The following is a 23,605-nucleotide window of genomic DNA, read 5'->3' on the forward strand; positions in this document are numbered from 1 at the left end:
CCTCTTCAGTGGTCAGGCTGACTGACTACTCTGGCTCCATTCTCTCTGGGACAGACCTACAGAAAGGGTTCCCTAATCCAGGGACCCCTGAATTTTCCCATTCTTCACAGACAGCTCCAAGTTCTGTGTCCTGTGAGTCTGTATTTCACCCATAGTAGTTATTCACTGGTCCCAAACTCACTTGCATCTTCCTAGCTCTAGGATTCTGTTTTTGCCATCCTTTCCATCCCAAATGCCATCATCCACCTGGTGTTCCCCCATACCGCTCTTATTTATGTACCTCCACTTCTCAGATTTCTTGTATCCACCCTACCTCTCTACCCCAACAAATAGAGCAGAAGTGATCCCCATATTTCACCTATGATGGGTAGGAATGAGGCAGAGAACAGTGGCAATATGGGGGAAATCATTATGTTAAATTACATGTGCTTTGGAATGTACCACGTGAAGAGATCTGTATGTGATCATATTTGTTTAGAGATAATTTACATTTTTAATTGGTAGAAATAGGTTGTACTGAACCAGCTGCATTAGAATTAGATACACATAGCATGATCAGCAAAATACAGAAAACCAAGGAAATATACAATACACTTTCTCCTTTTTGATGAACATCTTGGTCAGCAAGACACTGGTTGATACAGGACTATCAGAGAGGAAGAAACTCACTTTGCCACTTTAGGCACCACATAGGGTTGGGAGGGCAGGGAGGGGACTTGTGCAGAGAACAGTTGTGTGATCACTTGGGAGCATCCAGCCTGTGAGAGGACTTGGGGTGGTATCGACCTCTTGTTTCCATCACTGGTATGACCATAAAGACCACAGATACATGTCAATTCTCAGTCCTTATCAGACACGGCCAAAGAGGAACCTGAATTAAATGAGAGAGTATAAAACTGCAGCTGTGGTTTGAAAGACTCTTTTTCATGCTCCACCCATCCTCTGGTTTGCTAAAGCAATTATATCACTTTGTGCACAGGAGCAGTATTTCACTTTGGGTACAGTAAGTTAAACATCTAAATTTATTGGTGGACATGGAGTTTCTAAGTTTCTTCCTACATTCACACTTGCTCCCTTCAATGCCTACATATGAACTTTCTCTATCGCAAGTGCAGAAGACACAGGCTAAGTAGTCATAAGACCCGGGTTCTAATGTTCCCTCCACACTTACCAGCCTTATGCATGACTTTAATCTCTGAGCCTCAGTTTTCATCTGAAGGTCATTCTCATAGAGTGAAAAACTAATTGGCTAGTGAGTCTGGTGAGCGAGATTCAAGAATGTCTTGTTAAGAGAGATTAATGGTTTACGATATACAGAAAGCAAGGGTCACCAGGACCCTCTGTAGGTTCACAGAGAAAAATCTCTGTCAGGTAAACCTTGTTTCCTTCTTTAAAAGGATTATTAGATCACAGAGCTGAATTAGATCAACTATTTCTGAATTCAGTGTGGCATTTGACAAGTTCAGTGGGGTTAACATATGGATTGGATGCAAGGACTGTTGAACTGGGTATAAGGACTGTTGAGTGGCTGGGGGATTGGTTGGATACTGTTATTCAGAGGTTGAAATTCAATGATTTCAGAGAGAGGACCTCAAGCATCTCTCCTTTGCGAAGTCCTATTGAACATTTTTGTCACTGGAATGAAAATAAAGACAGTGTGTTCACATTTGTGGATAGGCTGGAAGGCCAAGACATATGGTCAGAATCAGCATCCAAATCAGTCTCATTCATTGACTAGAGGCAATAGGCTGAATCTAAGAATATGAAATGGAAAGGGTAATGTGTTACCTTTGGCTCCCCAGAGCTATCTGTCCAGGTACAGAATGAAGGAGGCATGCCACAGCAGCAGCAGAAGGCTTGAAAAAGTATGAGAGGCTTTTGTTGACATGAGTCAATGGTGTGATGTTACTGTGCCAACCACCCCACCCTAGGTTACTCCCTCCTATAAAATCTAACTTTGTATCAACAAGTGTGAGATGGGCATCCCACTGTGTTCAGTAAAATGTAATAATCCAAGAATACAATTAAGAAAACAATTTCATTTGTAATAGCATCAAAGGTTTGTAGGAATAAACTTAACAGAAGAAGCATAAAGCCTATACTCTGAAAAGTACAAAACGAAAACGCTGTTGGAAGAAATTAAAGAAGATCTAAGTAAATAGAAAGGAATCCCATGTTCATGGATGAGGGCAATTAATACTAACAAGGCAGTACTTGCCACATTGATCTACAGTTTCAACATAACCTCTGTAAAAATACCATCTGGCTTCTTTGTAGAAATTAACAGGCTGATTCTAAATTCATATGGAAATGCAGGGGATCCAGAATAGCCAAAAACAATCTTGAAAAATGAGAACAAAGTTAGAGATACACTCTCTAATTTCAAAACTTACTACAGAGCTTCAATAATCAAGACAGTGTGGTACAGATAAGGATAGACAGATAGATCAATAGAATAGACTTGAGAGTCCAGAAATAATCCCTAACACTAACAGACTAGATGTCAGGATGATGAAAGGCTGTAAAATGACACACTAGGGAAAAACGTGCAAAAGAGACTGGGAATAAAACCGAGAGCCTCTGAGGAAGAAGCTGTTTTCAGGTATTTGAAGGGCTTATATGTAGAAAGGGAATTAGATGCCCTGTGGGGCTGTGACAAGGCTCTGCTCCTCTGGCTGGGCTCCTCACGCACTGCCCACACCCCCAATAACTCCTAGGCATCCTTCTAGACATGTTTCTGCTTAACTGCCACGTCTCGGGGATGCTCTCCCCAACTCCCTCCCCATTCATCTTTGCTAGACACGCCCACAGACTCCAGAGCACTCCCATTTGTAATGAAGTATTTGTTTAATTGTTGAGTTACAGTCTAAGGGTCTCACTAAATTACTAGCTCCATGAAGGGATCCTGCTGGCCTCCATTCACCATTGTCTCCCCAGAACTTACCACAGTGCCTGGCGGGCAGAAGATACTTAGTGAGTATTGGCCGAGTGAATAGATGCATGAACCGTAACTCTCAGGAACTACAAGCAGACAGCATAAGGAGGAACTTTCTGAGAATCAGAGCTGCTGACAGATGCAGTTAAGCTACCCTGCATGTCTTTGCACCTCCCTTCACTGGAGCTGCTGGAGCATTGGGGGGTGGGGGCGGGGAACAGAGGTGCCATGGAGATCAGGGCACCCAAAGGGATGGTCAGATGGGATTTCCTCCCCTTCTGCTTTAAAATCTCATATACTCAACAGTTCATATACTCCGGAAAAATCCTAAAAGGCATATAAAAACAGTAAGTAAATCAAAATCACCTATAATCTCTCTACCAAGTGATAGCCACTGTTAACACAGCATATCCTTCTGGATATTGGCTACATAGCACTTCATTATATGGGAAAATCTACTTTAATTAGTGTGGGGTTACATGAATCTTTGGACATCTCAAAATGTGTTACCATAGATCACATTTATTGGATGCTTAATTTGTGTCAGGCACTATAGTAGACACTTCATGTGCATTTGATTCTTTCAAAAGCCAATGAGGTGGGTGCCTAATATCATTCACATTTCATATTACAGGAAACTGGGGTTTAGAGAAATCATGTAACTTTCTGAAGATTGTAGACTAGCAAATGGCAGAGCCAGATTCAGATCCCAGTGATATGACTTCAGACTCCAGTGAAGGTTCCACTGATGTGTGTTGAATGAATGTGTGTCCAACGGCCACGCTAGGACAAACCGGGCTTCTCTTAACCAGCCAGTTGATTCTTATCTTACAAATGCTCTAAATCTCATGTCAGTCCATCTTAAGGCAAAAACTGGGGTCCTTTCACCAGCATAAAGAGCATTTCTTTGGCTCCACCTCCCACCAGCTACTGGAGAAGTCTTACTCATGGGGCACCTCAAATACCTCCTTGGGTGAGTCTCTCTGCTGTTTCCCGTGGCCCAGGCTCCAGTTACCGACAGAGCCAGCCACACGGGGCCACCCTCTCTGGGCCACTTGTGGCCACCTGACCCCCATACACACTGAAGCTGACTGGCCCCTGCAGCTGGGATGCTGCTGTGTCCATGTGTCCACTAGCCTCCTGCTGGTACAGGTGCCACCGTGCAAGTGCCACCAGTAAGGCTTACCACCTCTCCCGCCACTGCCAGCATGTCGCTGAAGCTGCTGTCCATGTCACCATGGGCAGCTGGCCCAGCTCGCGCTGTGCTCTCAGAACTGGGGGGGCAAGCGTGGGAGCTGGGAGTTTTTTGCTGTTTTCCGCTCAAGCCTCAGTCAGTCACTGGCAGATCAGGGACAGACTGAGTGACGCCATGAAGTACAGAATTACCCTGTGCATCGTGAGCTGACTCAGTCCCTCAGGCACACTGACTCCTGGAAAGCCCGACTCATATTCCCAAGACATCTCTAAATCCCACGCAGGAAGAGTGAATGCCGGCTGGGACCTGCTTCCCGCCCCAGCCTCCTGCCTGCTCATGGTTAACCGAGCACCTTTGCTCTGCTACTAAGAGGCTTAGAGACACATTTGAGGCTCATCTTTCAAAATTCAACAAGACCTCACGGTGTGCATCTGTGAACTCACCTTACCCTTGGCTTTGCCCTACTTTCCTTTCAGCCGTGTTTCTCAAATACATCATTCTTCTTATTTTATTACATGTATGTCTGAAATCTCCTTTTGGAATAAGACAGGAAATTTAAAAAGTAAAAGACAATAAAGTGAAAAGCTGGAATAAGAACTATGTATACACATTTTTTTTTTAAAGTCCATTTCCAAATTTCATGTTTCACTGGAGATTTTTTTCTGAAGACTTCAAACAAGCAGAAATTCTTGGCCAAACAACTTGGTAGGTCCAGGTGAAAAACAGGGCTTTCTCAGAAGCTTTACCAAACATGAATCACAAATGACTGTGTATTTCTTGCCCTTTGTAGAAGACATTAAGAACACTGCTGGGCATGGCTGACCCCGGGCAAAGCTGGCATTTAGGGCCTCCAACCCTTCCTAACCCTCCAGGGTCATCAGCCCAGAATTTAAACTCCTTCCTTTAAATAGCAACCAGGCCCATTCACACTGCCCTACATAGCTGTAATAGACAAACTCATGTTCAGGTTTTAAGGCTGTAAACTCCATGCTTTGCAGTCAGGGGAGTCAGAGCAACTCAAAGGCCAGACCACCTACATGATTTATGGGACCCAATACAAAATGAAAATGCAGATCCCTCGTTCAAGTCAAGAAATTCAAGATGGTGACATGAGAGCATTAAACCAAGCATAGGGATGTCATGTGCCCAAGCTGGCCCTGCCCAAGGAATGCAGTGATGCATCAAGGACACTCAAGAGCATAATTTAGAAAAGCATTTTTATATATAGCCACAAATCCCTATTTTTTATGGAAGAACATTAAAAATTGGCAAATATTTAAAAAATAAAACAGAAAACCTTGAAGGCAATTCCTTTCTTGAAGAAGTACCAGTTGACTCAGCTGGGCACTTTGTACTACTGTGATGAAAATGCGTGAGAAACGCTGTCGCCTTTCACTGTGTTTCCATCCAAGCGTCCACACCCTGTCAGCGTTTTGCATTTTAAGAGAGAAGTTTGGATGCCTCAATAAGACCGATAATGACACAGCAAAGCAGGACAGGATCAGAGCACTCGCTGTGGGCCTAAGCAATTCTCAAAGGATGAGTAGGGTCTGGGAAGGCCAAGAGGAAAGGTTCCAGAAGGCAGGCAAAGATGCAGAGAGAGAAGCAAGGGGTGCACCTGGTCAGCAGCAGGAAGAGGCCAACAGGACTGAGGGGAGGCCTTACCCAGGACCCCTAAATTACTTCAGAAAAGTCACTAAGAACCTAATAGCTTGTGAAGTTTAAGGCTCTGATTTTAAACCAAATTCCATGCTCATGAAACAAAGGGGACCCACTCAATGTGAGACAAGCACTTGTATATGAATGACACATGAACTTTTTCCCTCTATATGCAATTCCCTGAGCATAGAGTCCAAAGGGTAAATAAGAGGTTTTTTTGACCCTGAATTACTACTATTGAACTTTCACCCAATCTCTAGATTGCACGGGTGCCTGTGCTCTAGCAAAGCGTTCTGGTTTCATGCTAAGGCTGTCCTCTGTGCTGGCTCATTAGGTAGTCTTGCCCTTTACGTAAGTCATGGCACCATGCAGGAGGGCACCGTGGGCACTCGTGGCAGAGAACGAAACCCCTGCTCACCCCCATTAACGAGCTCAGGCTCCAGACAACTGAATGACAAGGAAAAGCATTGGGACAGTGTAGGGCTTGTCGTCTCTACAAAGCATAGTGAAAAAAACTCAAGAACGCTGTTCTACATGGCCATCCCCTCCTCTGATGGCCATCTGCCCCACAGAATAGGATGACAGTCAGGGCAGAGCTTAGAGGGCTTCCAGATCTCTCTTCAGGAGTATTTGGGCCGAGGTACACACTGTCTCATCCACGCCACAAGGAAATCAGATTAATGCTGATACAAACTCACATTCAAAGGGAAAGAGACTGTGTAATGCACGTCTGTTCCTCCAGACTGCAACTGAGTCTCTCTCCCTGCCTCTCTTATTATCTTTAGATACATATATGTGTCTGCTAATTTATGCATATATGCATACTTATATGTATATGTGTGTATAACTATATGTGTATATATATTTGTGTGCATGTACACATGTATATGAAATATGCATATGTATAAAAGCCTTTAAGAGGGGCAGGGAGAGAGAAAACATATACACACATATGTACCCATAAACATGTTGTACAATTCCATTCCATTCATTTTATTAAATCCAGCCAACATTTAGAGCCTCTGCCATGTGCTGGCCCTATGCTAGATGCTGGAACACAAAGCTATATAAGTGTCACCAACCTCCAGGAGTTCCCCAACTGGAGAGGAGATAGACTTAAACCAAACACCTGTATCTGTATGCATGGCGGTCCCTTATAATAGCAGGCAGCATGGTTTGGTGGTGCTGGATTGAGGGGGGTTAACACACATGCTCACCGGGCTCGGCTCAGGTCCCACGCCACTGGCTATGTGACCTTACCATGTGCCTGGGGCCTCAGGGTCCTCACTGGTAAGACAGGTGTCTACAGCAGCACCTTCCTCACAAGGTGAGGATTAAATGATAAGACAAGTGAGAGTGCTTACACTTACTGGCACACAGAAGGCACTCAATAAAACGGAACTTTTATTCTCACACTTATTATTCTTATTAAGAGGAATGTGAACTTCTGCAGGGAGCACAAAAGAGAGAAAGGCCAGTCTAATTTGGGGGGGTATCAGCAGAAGCTTTGGGGAGGAGGTGGCAGAATGAAGAGTTGTTTTTCAGAACAAAGGGAAAAGTCTTCCAAGGATAAAAAAAAGAGTTTGTTCAAAGGCCCTGAGGCATGAAACATCCTGGCAGGTCCAGAGCACTGCCAGCAAATCCACCCAACCACAGTGAGGCTTCAAGGTCAACGAGAAGCCAGCGCCAGATCTGAATGGCCACCTAAAGGCCCTAAATGGTGGAAAATGAAAAGGAAATCTGATCTGCCTTTCAAAAAGGTTTAAATAACATCCACCGCAAGATGATTTCCCCTGGCCAGAGTCACCATCGTGGTGATCAGCTCTCACGAATGCCGCTGGAGGACACTGATGCCACAGAACAGAGGAATTATTGTCATTCACATGTTCTTTCCTCTGTTCACAAGCCTTCAAAAGTTTTTTGTTTCAGTTTTAATAACGAATTGGCATATCTTCCCTGCAGCTTTAGTTACTGCAGAAGGTTTTCTTTACCACTAATAACTTACAGGATGCTTGTTAAATACCCATCTTCCTTACTACAAGGAGAGTCTGAAGTGGCCACTTCTTGGCAGTCATGAGAGCCAGACAGCAGTCATTCACCCTCACAGGATGCACACGGCAACCACAGCTTTGTGGTCCGGGACTCGAGAGACAGAGGCAGATGTGGGCGGCAGAGCTAAGCCAGGGGTTAGCACAGGAACTACATCCCAGGATATATCCCACGAAATCATATCCCAGGATAAAAGCAGTATGAGTCAACAAAGAAGGTCACTGAAGAAGATGGAAAAGAACACATGCTGTGGCACCAAACGGTTGGACAAAAATGCAAAGTGGATCTTTTAAGGGATTGAGTGACAAAGGCGGTCCCTGGAGGGAAAAGTTAGAGACAGACAACTAAACTGTTTGGATATGTCTAGATTTATTCTCTCACTCATCATTCATGAGGTCAGCCTATTAGACGACTCTATTAATTCTCCTTGTTCAAATATGTCCTGGGTATTGAGAAAATAATTTGATGCCACAGAACAGTGTCTGGTCTCCTGCCATGAGGGACTCAGGACAGCAGGAAGAGAAGTCACTGCTATCGGGCACCTGACATGTGCCAGGTACTGTCCTAGGTGTGCATATGTAGTTAATAATAATAGCAGATGTCCCATTTAATCTTCTTAATTCTCCTTTAATAAAATCAGTGGATGTAAACAGTCTTTTTTTCCTGTCCCCAATTTTCATTGTCCCATATTAGAGAAAATGGAGGCAGAAGGTGGGAAAGGGGCCCAGGTGAGGAAAGGAAGCTAAAAACTTAACATATCAACCACCCTTGTTTGTAAAAGAAACCCTGCTTTTTTTCAGTTCAACTTTTTCCCTTTAATGACACACATTGCCCCAAATGCCCATGAATTAATCCTGCCATTCCTTGTCTACCAGACCCGCTAACACGCTTGGTAGGTGTGTGTATTTGTGTGTTTATAAGTGCTAGAATGTTCTAGTACACATAGGGACTGCAATCATTGCCACGGGATCCACCAGTGTGTCAAATCCACATTCCGGACACAGGTGCCTGATCACTGCCACGGGAGGGCCTCTCTGCCTGTGAGTTGCCCGGGGCTTCTGAGGACCAGTGGCATTTTTCTTGTTTTAAGTTGTTAAGAATAAAAAAAGAAGCATAGGAAAAAGTGAACATAAAACATAAGATATCATATCAACCGATCATGTGGTACTCCAAACTCGTATGTATTTTACAGTCAACTGAGAAATTCAAAAAGCATTATATGAACGATTAAAGTAAGCATGAAAAATAGCAGGATCTCTATCAATCGCGCTTTGTTTCTCAGACAATCATTTGTCTCCTGAAAAATCAAAGCAAACAATTATACATTAAGCATCTACTATTTGACAGGTATTCTATATACAACTGAACAACTACAGGATTTCTTCTCATTATTGTCTTTTCTTTAAATTATTCAAAGTGTTGATGGGGTGCTTTAACTGTTTTCTCTTTAAGCCAATTTTATTCTTATGAATGTCTTCAGAAGTTTAAGACTTTGATGGTTACGCAGTTTTCTGGGTCTTTTAGGAGTTTGTTTTGTTTTCTTCCTACTGTTGTTTTTTCACCTTAAACTTTTACTTGTCTCTTCCTACTCTCTGATTTTTAGGGAGAAAAAAAATCTAGCATCTGGGGTCTGAGACCACTTGAAATGTCTGGGCCGAGGATTGCTAATGACCTCCCAGAGATAACCCAAATTGCTGATTTAGCAAAGCCCATTCTTGACCTTGACACAAGACAAGACAGGCAAAGAGGAAAGACTCGAGAGGGAGCGGGAAAGAAAAAGATCATAGAAGCGCTCAGATCTCCCCGGCCCCCTCCCTCATTCAGCAAACACCTGGCTGAGTTGGAAAACATGACCGGTCCAACCTTCCTATTGGCACCAATTGAAGCTGTCAGCTCTCGGCTTGTCACTGGTTGCACTGGGAGGCCCCGAGCAGCCACAAGAGCCCTAATTAGGCAGAAATGACACTTCTACAACTGACCTGCCAGGACCTTTGGCAAACCATTTAACATCATTAGTTAACATTTTTTAAAAGTGTGAATGTAAATGAACAGCCAGCCGCTTTCAATGGAGTTTGTCGGTGGCATACCCCCTCCCACCCCTGCTCACTCTTTCTCTTTTTACATGAATAGTCTGCTTGTTTTCCCTAGAATTGGAGGGAGGTGCTGGGGAAGAAGAAGAGGAGCAGACATGTTCAAGCACAAACAGGCTCAGAGGAGCGGGAAGACCATCTCTTTCTGCCGTGGAAGGGGCCTGAGTAGATGCAAGCCCCCAGGGCCAGCAGAACAGAGCTGCGGGACAAGCATGTGCCCAGCAGGTAGACTGAAGCCAGGTGGCCATCAAAAGCCATGCTGTGAGCATGGATAGTGACCATTCTGGGCTTTGGCTGGGTGGGAAACACTTTTGGTTCCTGACCCAAGGATGCCTCTGAGATACTCTCTCTCACTTCCTACCACTTGTTGGCATTTGGGACAAGCAGATGATTTGCAGCAGTTTAGCAAATATCTCATATGTTTAAATGTACCCACTTTAAACATACCTAGTCCTTCTCTAAAGGAATGAAGTTCTGGGGTAACTACTTCCAACGCCAGTTTGATACTTACACAAATTAGTTCATTGCCTACCTGTAGCAGCTATTTCCCACCTTGAATCACACTTCATTTTGTTCTTTGCTGTACACCCACAGAATCCGTACACACCAACACTCTCCATCTGTAGGAGGGGGGAGAAGAGTTTCACTGTGAAAATGTCACTTTGTTTCCATGCTGCTTTTAAATCCTGTGCTCATGCTGGTTGACAGTTTGAAGGGGCAGAAGGGAAGCAGAGGTTTAGGTGGGCAGCAGAGGAGCCAGGTTCCTGGCGGCCCTTTGCATTTACCCCCTACTTATTGTGTGGCCCTGGACAAGGTGCTTTGCCCTGAGTCTCAGATGTTTTCATCTGTAAGGCAGGCAGAGGCAATGGTTTATTATGCAAGTGAGAAATAATTAGGTGGAAATATTGTGAGACCTGAGAAGTGCTGTGTAAAGATACAGCACAACAGACCAATAAGCCCTGCCAGAAGTAAGAAGCTATGCCACATTCTCATCTGCATGTATCATGGAGAGAGGCAACTGAGAATCTGTCCTCTTAACTCCCAAGACACTCTGGACAAAGCCACTACACCCCGAGCATATCCCAGGTCCCTTCCTGTCACCACCCCCACCCCACCTTCATTCCTGCTTATTCTCTGAAGGGCAGTAAACTACAGACAAGAGTGTACGGGTACAAAACGAACTCCTAAAACCCATGGCTACACTTACTTTTTAGCCTCTCCGCTGGATCCTAAAGAGTATAAGAGGGGAATCATGTCTTGTCCATTTCTGAAAGCCCTGAGAACAGTCGTGGGTACACAGTAGATGCACAATAAATGTTTACTGTGTTGAAATTCAGTGCAGCTTCCAGACCGGTGCTTATAGCAGTCGGAATGTGTGCTTTATAAAGGCAGCCCTGATCCTGAATTTGAAGAGCTTTACTTGTCCCTGAATTAAAAATGAGTAAAATCAAGCAGGCACTGTGAGGTGGAGAATGCCTGTAAGTAGTCATGAAAGAGAAGCAAAAGAAAACAATTTTGGTTTGGGGCAGAAAGAGAGAGAAAATACCGGAAAACGTCCTTAATAACAGTAAATGGGAAAGGGAGAGAGCTTCTCATCGTGATGGAGTATTTAGTGCTTTTAAGCTAAATACCTCAGCATATTAAGCAAGTAGAGAAAAGCCAGCTAGAAGATGTCAGCAAATTGAACCGAACAGCGCTCAGAAAGCTCAGAAAGCCGATAGGAGGTGTCTGGTTTGACCCCTTTTCCCATCACATGCCTGGTCCGCGCCTGGTTGTTTAGTGTTGCCTCTCCTCTCCAGCTGCGGAGCTTATTGAAAAGCTCTTGCTCCCTGCCTAGTTTTGGCACATTTTCTGCAGGTGCCTCCTACTGCGGCCACAATGGGCTGCTAGGGAGGTTTAGACCTGTCAACAGCTCCAGGGGAGGGGATGGCGGTGGTGGAGGGAGCACAGCCATTGTCTTAAAGGGCCAGTGACATTGTGCACCACCGCGGAGCCTGCAGCACCGCACCTGCTAATGAGATGAATCCTTTCTCCTGCTCCCTCTGTAATGATTTAACGTGATCGCTTTGGTTCCTTTCTGGAAGGGGAATTGCTCCGTTGATAATATAAAGTAATTGCCTGTAAAACATTGCTCTGCAACAACTACTACTTCCCTGGCTGAAAATGTCACAGCAATTGAAAAGCTCTTAGCCCAGTTCAAGAATGAGGTTGCTCACAAGAACAGTCCTTGCATATGTCCCCAGGCATTTGCGTGTTCCTAGAGTCACAAGTTTCTGGTGTGTCTGATTTTTAAGACAGAGAATGTCCCTTCCCATAGCATAGCAAGATTTTGTGTGAGATTGTGGAAAACTCACACTAAATATTCCCTCAACCCTAGAATTAGGCTTATTTGTTCAGGATAAGAAATAATTTTCTTAATCACCCATGTCACTCTTCCCTCAGAGGCTATGAATTTGGCCCATGTGGGTCAAGTCTGACTTAGGAGAGCATCTCCATTCTCATCAAATAAGATTGTATCTTTGTCTAGGAGGTAGTAGGGGCCTCGGTTTTGCAGGAACCGATGCTCTGTTTAAGACGTGATTTTTTTCAGACCTGTCACTTGGCGGCAGCAGTGACACATCGTGGGAACGGGGACCACACACTAACGGAGTTTTCAAAGTACTTCATTTAGTCATTGCCAGGCCAATGTGAGGGAGTAAGTCACCTGGGGGAAAATCATTTTGTCATAGATGTGAACCTGCCAGCAGAATAAATAGTGGTTTGTGATGGTTTCATTTTCCTCCGACAGGTGAAAGCCTCAGTTTGTGTCTGAATATGAGAGAGACTTTTTTTCAATTTAATTGGTGGGAAGTGCCTCTCGCTAAATGAGATGCTGCTGTTACTAATTTGGGAACAAAGCTTCAGGTGAATCACCTTCCAACCGATGAGCCAGAAGATTTTCTGTAGCTGACGGAGTAAGGGCAGTAGACATGGTTATCACAGTACTGTTTAAAAAGGCAAAAACGTCTGTCTGCCTACTTCATGAACAATAGCATAGAGACCTCAACTACAAAAAGGCCATTTAAATTTATAAACTTGAAGAAAGTCAGAGAACTTTTTGCATCTACATCCTTTGACAGGTGGTGGTACCCCTCCCATAACTGTACATAAGTGCATCATTTTTTTCCTCAGAATTTAGGAATTTTTTATTTTAATATTGTCAGAATATACATGGTATTCCTTTAGTGCAACTACACATATTACACCAAAATATACTGTTTATAATAAATATTAGCTATTTTTCCTTTACCGCTACAGTGAAGAGAATAAAAATTATTTAAATAAGCCTAGTACATAAATTGATTCCTAGACAGGAGGAATTATGTTGACAGCCTTTCACCAGAAACTGAGTTTTTCTCTATTTGCTTACATGGGAAGGTCTTTTTTTTTTTTAGTCTGTAAAATGAAAGTGTGGAACTAAATGTTCTGTCTGGCTGTATGATTTTCTTTCTTATCTCTAAAAATGATTCCCATAATGGCAAATAAATGAGTGGTAAATATGACCATATAGTTATTTCTAGCAGTTTTGCCTATTAGATAGGTGGTCAAGACAAAGTGGGTTGAGTTAATCCCCTGCAGCCAAGACAAGGAGAGCTGGACTACCAAGGCTAGAATCCCAAGCCCCCTGTTAAGAGCCGCATGTGAAGCAGGAATGCCTGGGGAGGGCTGCACTCGAGGTGGGGGTGCGTGGTGGGGGGCAGTGCTGGCCTGCTGCTGGTATTAGGCCGCGTGTCCTCTGCATGAACTCCCAGAGTGAGTGTGGACAGTGTGAACACCGTTTCACCATATATCTGGAGGGGGAAAAAGCAACATTTGAAGAGGAGAAAAACAAGTCAAACAAGCACATTGTCAGTGGAATGAATGTCAAATTTGACAGCAGCCACAGGACTGGTTTCACTTTTGCATCCTCCTCTTTCGTTTATTTTCACATGACACGAGGTCTGAACACAGTTCCAAAGCTTGAGACGCTAAAATGGGGCTTCACATCTTGCTCCTCATGAGGATCTTTGTAGCATATTTTAAACCAGCTGATTTCACAAGGTAGAGATTAACCTTGGGTTATGTGTGCTTGAACTTCATACTAAATAGGGTTTTTGTCAAGATGTTGGGCATGTGTTTAAAAATAAAAGAATGCATTTTAAAATGCTGCATCAGTCCTATATCATGCCACCCACCTAAATGATGAAATGCACAGAGTGGCGAGAATTACCCCCCAGGTTAGTCTGTGAGCGTTCTGAAAGGTAAGAGCTAAGTCTTAAGGTAAGACTTAGATTTAAATTTGGTAATTTAGATTGGTAAATTTATTTGTGCAATGAGAGCCACCCACATTTCAACCTGAGCCCTCTATTCACTGAGTGTTTGCCTTTCTACCAACATGTATCTCATCCACTAAAAGTTAACACACAGAAATGTTAAGATCCTTTATACTTAAATTAAAAGTTAACATCCAGCTGATGGGTAACAGTACCTTTTGAAATGTTTGTATTCCATACCTAGGGTGTGCTTATTTTTCAGTTAGAAAATGTCCGTTTGAAATTTGCTTTATAGCTCCTGAATTAATACAGAACCACTGGGTAAGGGAAGAAAAATATTTTACTGTCTTAGCCCTTAGCAGAATGCATGGGATGGATCCAAATGAACATTTCAGCTGCAGTTTTTATGACTAAATCAGACATTAGGGAGGCTATACAAACACAGGCTTCCTTCCCCTCCCCGCTGGAGAGCTTGGTTCTACTTTGTTTCCTACAATTTTCTTAGAATGACATGCTGCCAAGTTTCCTTACTTTCAAAAGTCAGAAAGCACTAGGTAGCCAAACGAGGGTCCCTATACTGATTCTCCCCAGTTTGTCTGAGACAGGATCCCAACCCAATCCTAACCTTTTAGAGTTAGAGCTTATTTTAAAGTATCCAACTGAAGTAGATGCACTTTAGTAATCACACAAGCATGACTAAAGGACTAGCTGTAAATGCCTACCATGAAAAAGGTAAAAATTTACCTTCACATGTTGTGAAAAATAGATGAGATAGGCTGGCATGAGGTGACAGTCCTAAAGTCTAAATTTCGAGAACAAGGTGAGTCTCTCATAAACGCAGTAATCATATGGGCTGACCCTGATGTGGCAGCTGAGCCTAAACCCTGTGGGGGGTCAGGCGTGTGTGTGTGTGTGTGTGTGTGTGTGTGTGTGTGTGTGTGTGTGTGTGTGTGTGTGTGTGTGTGTGTGTGTGTGTGATGCTCTGATCCACCAGCCAGGATCTAGGAGTATGCCAAGTATGGTAGTGCTTTTTTCTTAGCATTAGGGTTTGGAAAAGTGTGTGCAAAGTTCCAGGCCTGCTCCTAAGTTAGAGTCAAACCCAGATAATACATACAGGGGAAGGTTAAAAAGTTATTTTTATAATAATAATAAGGGAGAAATGTGGGATTCACATATAAATCAAGTATAAAATCAAACGAATATTCATATGTGACCTGATTGTTTATAGTTCATAATGCGTGATCAAAACCGAAAGTTTCTGTGATGACTGCCCTTGCACTGTTCACCATGTAAGAACTTATTCACTAGGTAAGAATTTGTTCACCATGTAAGAACTTGTTTGTTATGCTTCAGAAGATCGGAGACTGATGAGAATTAGGCTTGGGGTAGATTAATGATTGTGCATCGACTCCCCTATACAGAATTTTATTGTTGTTAACAACCATTTGATCAATAAATATGAGAGATGCCCTCTCAAAAAAAAAAAGTCTATTATAAGTGAGTAATATATTTGTTAACATATATCTATTGATTATCTGTTATGAACCAGACATCAACCTAGGTATTGGAAATAAAGAAAAAATAAATCTTGCATCCTAAAAAAAAAAAGTTATTTTTAGTTTAAACAAACCAACAAGACATGGTGGTTTCTTTTGTTCTCATATAACAAATAATACTTGGAGATAAAGTCTATTGCAAATATAAACTAAAAGCCATCTTAGAACTTTGAGTTCTTCATCCTATTTCCTGCTTCTACAGATTTATAATTATCTCCCAAAAAGGCAACTAATTTTGCAACAATAGGTTTATGACAAATGTACAGAAAAAATTATCAGTTGAACAGATATTTTTCTTGCAATGGTCTAGTTAAGAATTCAAAATGGCTGTATTTTTTATAAAGGAATAAATGATGCTACATAGGCCAATATTCACTCTAAAGCTTATAAACTGATAAACACGTATTTTACTTATTGCCATCATAGCTTAAAATAAAAGTTAAGTTTTTGTTCTTACTCTACAAAAGACAGTCTTTAGTTTTGTGCTCTCAAAATCAGCACAGGAATTTTATTTTTCCCTTACATCCTGTCAGCTTGGCTATACAGAAAGCATTAATGATTAGGCAACCAAAGTTCAGATCAGATTCACCAGTTATTAAAAATTCCACCCAGTGTTGGCATGGGATATTTTACATCAAAAGGAAATTTGGTGCCAGTTTGCTCAAAACAGGGATTCTACTTTTAAAATTCAGAGGCAGAAAAATTCTTTAGAAGGTCCAGATATCCAAGACTCTTCTCTATGAAATTCCCTGCCCTGTGAGTTTGCTGCACAGTCTTCTCTATTTTCAAACACACAGAATGGTTTTAAGGCTAGAGTGCAAATATGTGGCCATGAGCTTTGCGAAAGATGGTTACCAAGAATAGCTTAGGGATATTTTAAATCACTCGGTTGTTCATGAATCAACTCCAATTTTGACAACAGTCTAACAGTGGCTTTTAATAAGTACAGCTCCTTCAGGGATTTTTACCAGCTCCAACAGGCCACTGGAAGGGCGGCCCCGGATTACCAGCATTGCTTGCTTTGGCCGGATCTCTATGCACAAAAAGAACTGGAGGTCAGGGCAGGCACCCAGATACTTCTATTCCAAACCCCACTTTTGCCTCAATTATTTGTTTCAAGTGAAAGCACCAAAATCATCCTAATACACATCAGCTCTTTATTCTTGTCTGAGTACTACTGTGTTAGATTCTCTCATACTTTCCTTTTCCTTTCTATCTCCAAACTGTACCATTTAAAATATAGTTACACTGACTGTAGCCCAAACTGAAGACAGTATCATTTATAACATATTAAATTATTTCCACTTTAGAAATAACATTTCAGTCTTTCATCCTTACTACATCTCTCCTTCAAGGATTAATGGAAACATTATTTTTCTGAAAAACAGATTCTTATCATTTTAAAAATTTCTGTAATATCCACATAAGGTATTGAATGCACAGTCACAAAATATAAAAACAGTATTATTTAATGAAAAGCAGGATCCATTTATCCCTTGTTAACATACAATTCTGTGTATTTTTATAAATTGTACAGAAATTTAACACATTAGATTGGCATTAGAGATTCATTCACAAGTGTCACCTTAAGTAATTTTGGAAGTACATAGGGCACCAATGGTAATCATTTATATATGATTGTCATATATGAAAGAGATGGCAGTCAAACCAAATAAATATTGAGAAATTGGCCTAACATGATTTTATTCACTGAAAATTCCTGGGAATTTACTCCAAAAATTACACTCCCCCTAAAAATGTTCTCATGTGCGTCTATGACCAGTACTTTTTAAAAATACTCAAAGAACTAAAATTCTCAAACTTCTTAAATAGGACTAAAAAAAAGGCAAATTAACAAAGAAAAAGAGAAAACAAAAACAATAAACAATTCTACACTCTGCTGATAACAAATGTAAAAAGCCAAGTCCTAAATTTTTGACAACTGAATTTTTTAAGTTTCTCAAATAATTTTTTGAAGGTTTAACATAACCATAAGATTCATGACCAGGCCTCTAGAAATCATCAGTTATAAGGCATAGACAGTCTTTTGATTTGCTGGTAAGAAATAGATAATTCCTCTTAAGCAGATTAACTTAAAGTACATTTCCTAGGAGGCTAAAATCCCTTTCAATCAGGTTTTTAAGTTTAATTACAAAAGTCAAACAATTTATTAGCTCTCATTCAAGTGCAGCAGCAAAATAGATATGCACACAATTCTCAGAAGTCAGGAAACTAACCAAATAAATATTTGCACGGTAACAGAAAAAAACATTTTTAGCCATAACTTGATAAAACATCTAACTGGTCCTCTTAACTAGAGCCTCCCTCTCTCTTCTTTGCTGCCCCCTATGTGGAAAATGTGTTGAACATTCTCTTCATTCACAATAAACGCAGTTACTATGTTTATTTTGGTACATTTATATTAAGAAAAGTACAAATCAGAAAACCTGGCTTTTGTAGGCTATTTTATATGTATTCATTTTGTTTTGTTAGCCAATAATTATGTCACAAAGATACTCTTAAATTGTACCTACTTCTATAAAGTTTAAAAAGTATCTACTCAAAAATGGTAAATAGCTTGCTTAAAGAATTTCTTTTGCCTGATTTTGTCCTTTTCTCGTTACTGTCTGAACTCACTGGAAAATTGCCCTATTTCCAGTTTCCTTCTACTATATAGAAATTGTGTGTCTATACCCTGAAAAACACCAATTAAACTGCCAGCAGTAGCATCTCCAACAGTATCTTTTGGGCTTCGGTGTCAAAGCCCTCTGAACAAATGACCGGAAGGCTAAATCTAAAACAGCCTTTGACAGGAGGCCAGCTTTGAACACTCACATTATGGCTATGGCTCCAGCTCTCTGCTTCATTTGGGAAAAAAAGAGAAATAACACATCAACTTCATAATTTTGCACAAATTGCAAAGGTTAAAATAAAAGTGATACATTACCAGGAGGTTTGATTATTTCAAAAAGTCGCTCCTTATCATTTACTGCAGCTCCATCTGAACTCCTAAACAAAGCTACAGAAAGATTTTCATACAAATAAGGCAAAACTGCTAAAAGTGCTACACTTTCCTTTTCCTTAATTTCTTCAGCAATAATGGCATCATCACTATGTATTGGGCAGGGTGGGAAGATGGTTCCATGGCATTTTAAATGTAATCTCACAGCAATCCTATGAAGCTGAGAATATTAGTCACTGAGGAAATAGGCTCTGAGAGGTTAACTAACTTGTACAAGGTCACACAGCTGGTAACTAGAAGAACCAGGACTCCTTGATCCCCCATGTGGTCTGATTCCAAGAGCCAACACTTCCAGGCCTTTGTGGCTGCATCCATTATCAAATCATTCAAGTGAAACCTTATCCATTCTCTTTCTGGTGTGATCCATGAAGAAATCTTGTAGAACAGTGGTTCTCAACCCTCGCTGCACACTAATATCACATATTAAAAAAAAAAAACTCTAGGCATAGGACCCAGCCCTGGAGATTTTGATTTAATAGTGTGGGGTAGGGCCCAGGCATCAGTATTTATCAATACTGTAGCAGTAAATAAAATAGATAACCCTTTTCTTTGTGTGCTTAAGTTCTAATGGTGCTTAGATTCTAGTAGAATCCAGTAGGCTCCCCAGGTGATTGCAATGTGCAGCCCAGACTGAGACCCAGTTATCAACAGATTACTAGCATTTACCCAGGCTCCTTTCACCAAGCCTTCAATGTGCGCAGCTCAACTGGCTTCTCCAGAGAGAACGGGCAAAAGTCCACCAAGGGCTGACATGAGACCAAAGAATTTGAGAGGCAGCGGAGCACAGTAGGAAACGCATGGACATTGGTATCAGGGGGACCTGGGCTCACATTCCATCTCCACCATTTGTTAACTGTAACTTTGGGAGAATCACCTACATTTTGTGGTTGTTCTGCAGATTCAGTGGGATGATAAAAGGAAAGCCCCAGACACATAAAAGCACTTCCATCAATGGTAGTTGCTGCTGTGGTTTTTGTTGTTGTCACTACTACCATGGTAATAATGACTGCCAGGAGGCATTAATAATGAAAAAAGCAAATTACAAAAACATTTTTTATTAGTCAAATCATTCCTACTTTTATTACTTAGCATTTAATCTACAGCTATTTATCTTACAATTAGCCTGGTAATCACTTATTTCTTGTTCATGACAGCTGGGTGAAGAAAGGTAACAATACTCCCATTCTCTAGATGAGGAAAAGGAAACATTTCCATCTATTCTGTCTCCAGTTTCTATGATTCTATGGTAAAAAGCACCTGCAATCATGTTCATTTGTTCCCTATGAAAAATGATATTCAACGCAGATGGCAAATGCTGGAAATAAAGAATTAACAAGCACTTGGTAGCAATTCCAAAATAACACCTAAATAATCACTCCTGAACATTTAAAGTTGTGGCAAACAAGTTCCAATTTAATAAAGATGTTGGAAAGTTTTAAGGAATAATGAACAAACACATTTTCTGTATCCTCATTCATTTAGGAAATCGACATAGCTTAGAATTTTTTTTTGAAATGCAGACTGAAAATGACTGATTTCCTCTACAAACTAGCAGATAAGAATAAACTAGTATGTCCTAATATTTTATCTTGAAACAGAGCTACAAAGCAGAAGAGATCTAAGGGGAGACCCAGTTCAGTGGTTCTCAAAGTCCCTGAGAAACCTGTGGACTGTGGGAAGGGGCTCACAATTCCCAAAGTTCACCAAATACACCCCTGACACTGAGGAATGGCTTGCCTGTAAATGTACTTTTTGTCATATGTACAGTTTCTGTGAATGAAATACAAATGCTTCTAGACACACCAACTGAATTCAGTCACTATGTATAACCACTGTTACATGGTGGGGTGCAGTGGGGAGCTGTGGGGTGGGGAGGAGTTTCAATTTTTTGTTGTGAAAAAGTAATCTTTATACTCAAAAAGGTTAGGAAACACTGATCTAGTCCAACCACTCATTTTATTGATGAGGTCCTAGAATATCTTGCAACAGCTGGGACACCCATCTAAGTTTCCTAATTCCTAAATGGCCCTTGTCCACACCATATACCCCTTTCACTAAGGGTACCCCATCCATGAGAAGTCAATAGTCAGAGCTGTGCCCTCTCTAAAGGAGAGTATAGTCCTGCCTTCTTTCCTGGGATATGTTCCAGAATTTTCTAGAACTCCTGAGATTTTCCTTTCCCTTTCATTGTCTGACTTTCTCTCCCCTCCTCAACTCCCCAGTTTATACCTTCAGGGTTAGCACCACTCAGTCCCTTTCCAGTCCTGCTGCTCTATAAGTGCCCTTGGACATTCAGTCTCAATAAGAAATGGATATACCCCAATACTCTAATACCTACTAGAAGACAACAAAATTGGAATATTCATGATCATTTTATTTACTCTGGATCTATTCAACCTTAATAGGCTGTTAATAAACCCTTAGCATACCAACTTTTCAAAATGCTTTCATTTTGAAAGTTGTGCCATTAGAACTTAAGTGCCATGAAGAGAAGAAATGTTATCTATTTTATTCTTTGCTTCTTCCCCAGTGCCTGGAACAGTGTCTAGGCATTTCATAAATATTTTCTGATTGAGTGAATAACAGAAGAAAACAGAAATGGTAGTTTTATTTATTTAGCCTATATGTAGCATTGTTTTTATTTGAGAAGATGGAACGACTCTTTAAGAGAACAACTGAGCTTCTAATAATCTTTTTTCAGCCTTCAATTCTCCCATAACATCCTTCCCTCAAATATTTCTAATGTATTTTTTCAAAGTTATACAAGCATACATTTGAGAACAATCAGATACTACCAATATATGAAAAGAACAAATATTCCCAGTGATCCCATCACAGGATGACACAATTAACATGCTCATGTATATCCTTTCAGACTTTGTTCTATACATACACACACACACACACACACATGCATATTTGACACATTCCCAAAACTCTCTGCCCTAGACTCTGTGATTTCTATTTTTCCCTTTTTCTCTAAGCCTATTATGTTTGCTTCTATTATAGCTCCTTACCCTCCTGGTATGTCTTAAGTATAGTCCTTCTCCAATATTTAGTTCCTTAAGAGGAATTTTTTTCCCTTTTCCCTCCAGAAGATTCATCTATTCTTATTTCGACTTTAACTTCTATGCAGATGCTGATAACCTCTACCTTCAGTCCTTTTTCTCTGGGATACCAGTGCTCCTCAAGTGCCACGTCTAAAACCAAACACATCCTGTTCCCCCATGAAAGCCAAATCACTCTCCCATTTCCATCAGCTGTGATGGCATTCTACAAGTCAGCCTCCATGGAGTCGTTTTTGGTTCCCCAAGCCCACACACAATCACTCAAAATGAGTTCCATCCTTCCTTCCTTTCTGTTCTCTCACCCATCTCTTCTATTGCTATTACATTTAGACCCTTACACCTGTATTATTTTCTGCCTGTTTCTCCAGCTTTCTGTATAAAAAAACACCTAGGAAGCTGCTCCACTGCTGCAATTAACTTCTTAAAAGATCATTTCCATCTTGCTTATCCCATATGCAGAAATGGGGCTGCTTCCTGCTCTTGCAGAATAGTATTACAGTACCTTCATCATTTCATCTGAACTATTTTTCTACCTTTCTCATTATTCCTGAAAACACACCCTTTGCCCCAGCCAGCCTGGTAAACTCTTTATTCACTCAACTCCAAAACATTTGACTGAGGCATTTATTAAGCATTTATTATGTGTAAAATCCATTCATTCCTTCAACGAATATTTATCGAGCAACTGCTATTCTGTCAGGTAATGTGCTGATGCTGGCGATGCAATGGTGAACAAAACAGACCAGAATAAGACAAGTCCCTGTCGTCACGGAGACTAGAGGCCAGTGGGTTATATGAGGGAGACTCCAAGACATGGTGGTCCCAGCCCAGGGAACTTTCAATCTTCCATTAAAATGTCAAATGAGTCAAGACATCCCTGAGGGCTGAACTTTGTGGCCCATGCTGCAAATGGGGAAGGAGTTCAGAAAAAAAAAGGAAGTTTGAGTGAGGAAAGCTGGTGTGGAGCATGGCTTCTTAGATGTGGGACTCACTCAGCATTGAAGGATGGGTGTACCAGAGAAAGGGGTGCCTTCCATCCAGAGGGATATGAGGAAAAGCCCACAGGTGCAATTTAAACATCAGTAGCAATAGCACCAGCTTATTTTGTGTGAAGGTTCATGCAACACCTATTCAGCAGAGCACATGCCCTGTCCCTGCAGAGCCCCAGGCTCTCAGTGGATGTGAAAATGACTAGACTCAGCTCCTACCATGGAGAGAAACCTAGCAAGGAGGATAAGGCAGGCCCACGATGATCTACCACACTCCAGCAAGTGAAACCTTCCCTTAGAGATTGGGAGAACACACAGGGAATTCGGAAGGAAGTGCATGTCTGGATTTCTGTAACAGTATTTATAGAATCACATATTTTTATACATCTACAGTGCATCTATTGATAATAACTATCCTGTTTCAATGTGTTTTCTCACTCACTTTCCTAAGTGACTTGTGAAGCAGGTAGAGTAGGTAAGACTGTTTTCTGGATGAGGAAAGTGCAGCCCAGATGTTTTGAAGTGATCTGCTTAAGTCAGGAGCACAAACAGCCAAGAGTAGACCAAGAACACCCTGTCCATCTGGGCCCACTCCTCTAGCAGAATTATCTAGAGCAGAGGGCGCACATTAAGTTCTATAATTGCATATGACACCTGGTAGGTGTAATGGAGACAAGCAGGCAGTTTGGATTTAAAAGAGCAGGATGCACGCAGGCAGCCTCTGAAGGTTCTAGAAAGAGAATATGACCT

At 41.4% G+C, this 23,605-nt stretch overlaps 1 protein-coding gene across 2 annotated transcripts in view; it reads right to left on the reverse strand.

The window, feature by feature from the left end:
* HSPA12A (heat shock protein family A (Hsp70) member 12A) overlaps window positions 1–23,605 on the reverse strand; it is a 173,901-nt gene that overhangs the window by 149,321 nt on the left and 975 nt on the right. For both annotated transcript variants that reach the window (XM_036898987.2, XM_057506378.1), the window contains exon 2: window positions 10,461–10,548. In XM_036898987.2, coding sequence (XP_036754882.2) covers window positions 10,461–10,548 — 88 coding nt within the window. The remainder of the gene's footprint in view (window positions 1–10,460; window positions 10,549–23,605) is intronic.

The sequence above is a fragment of the Manis pentadactyla genome, chromosome 8, assembly GCF_030020395.1.
Source record: "Manis pentadactyla isolate mManPen7 chromosome 8, mManPen7.hap1, whole genome shotgun sequence".
NCBI lineage: Eukaryota > Metazoa > Chordata > Mammalia > Pholidota > Manidae > Manis > Manis pentadactyla.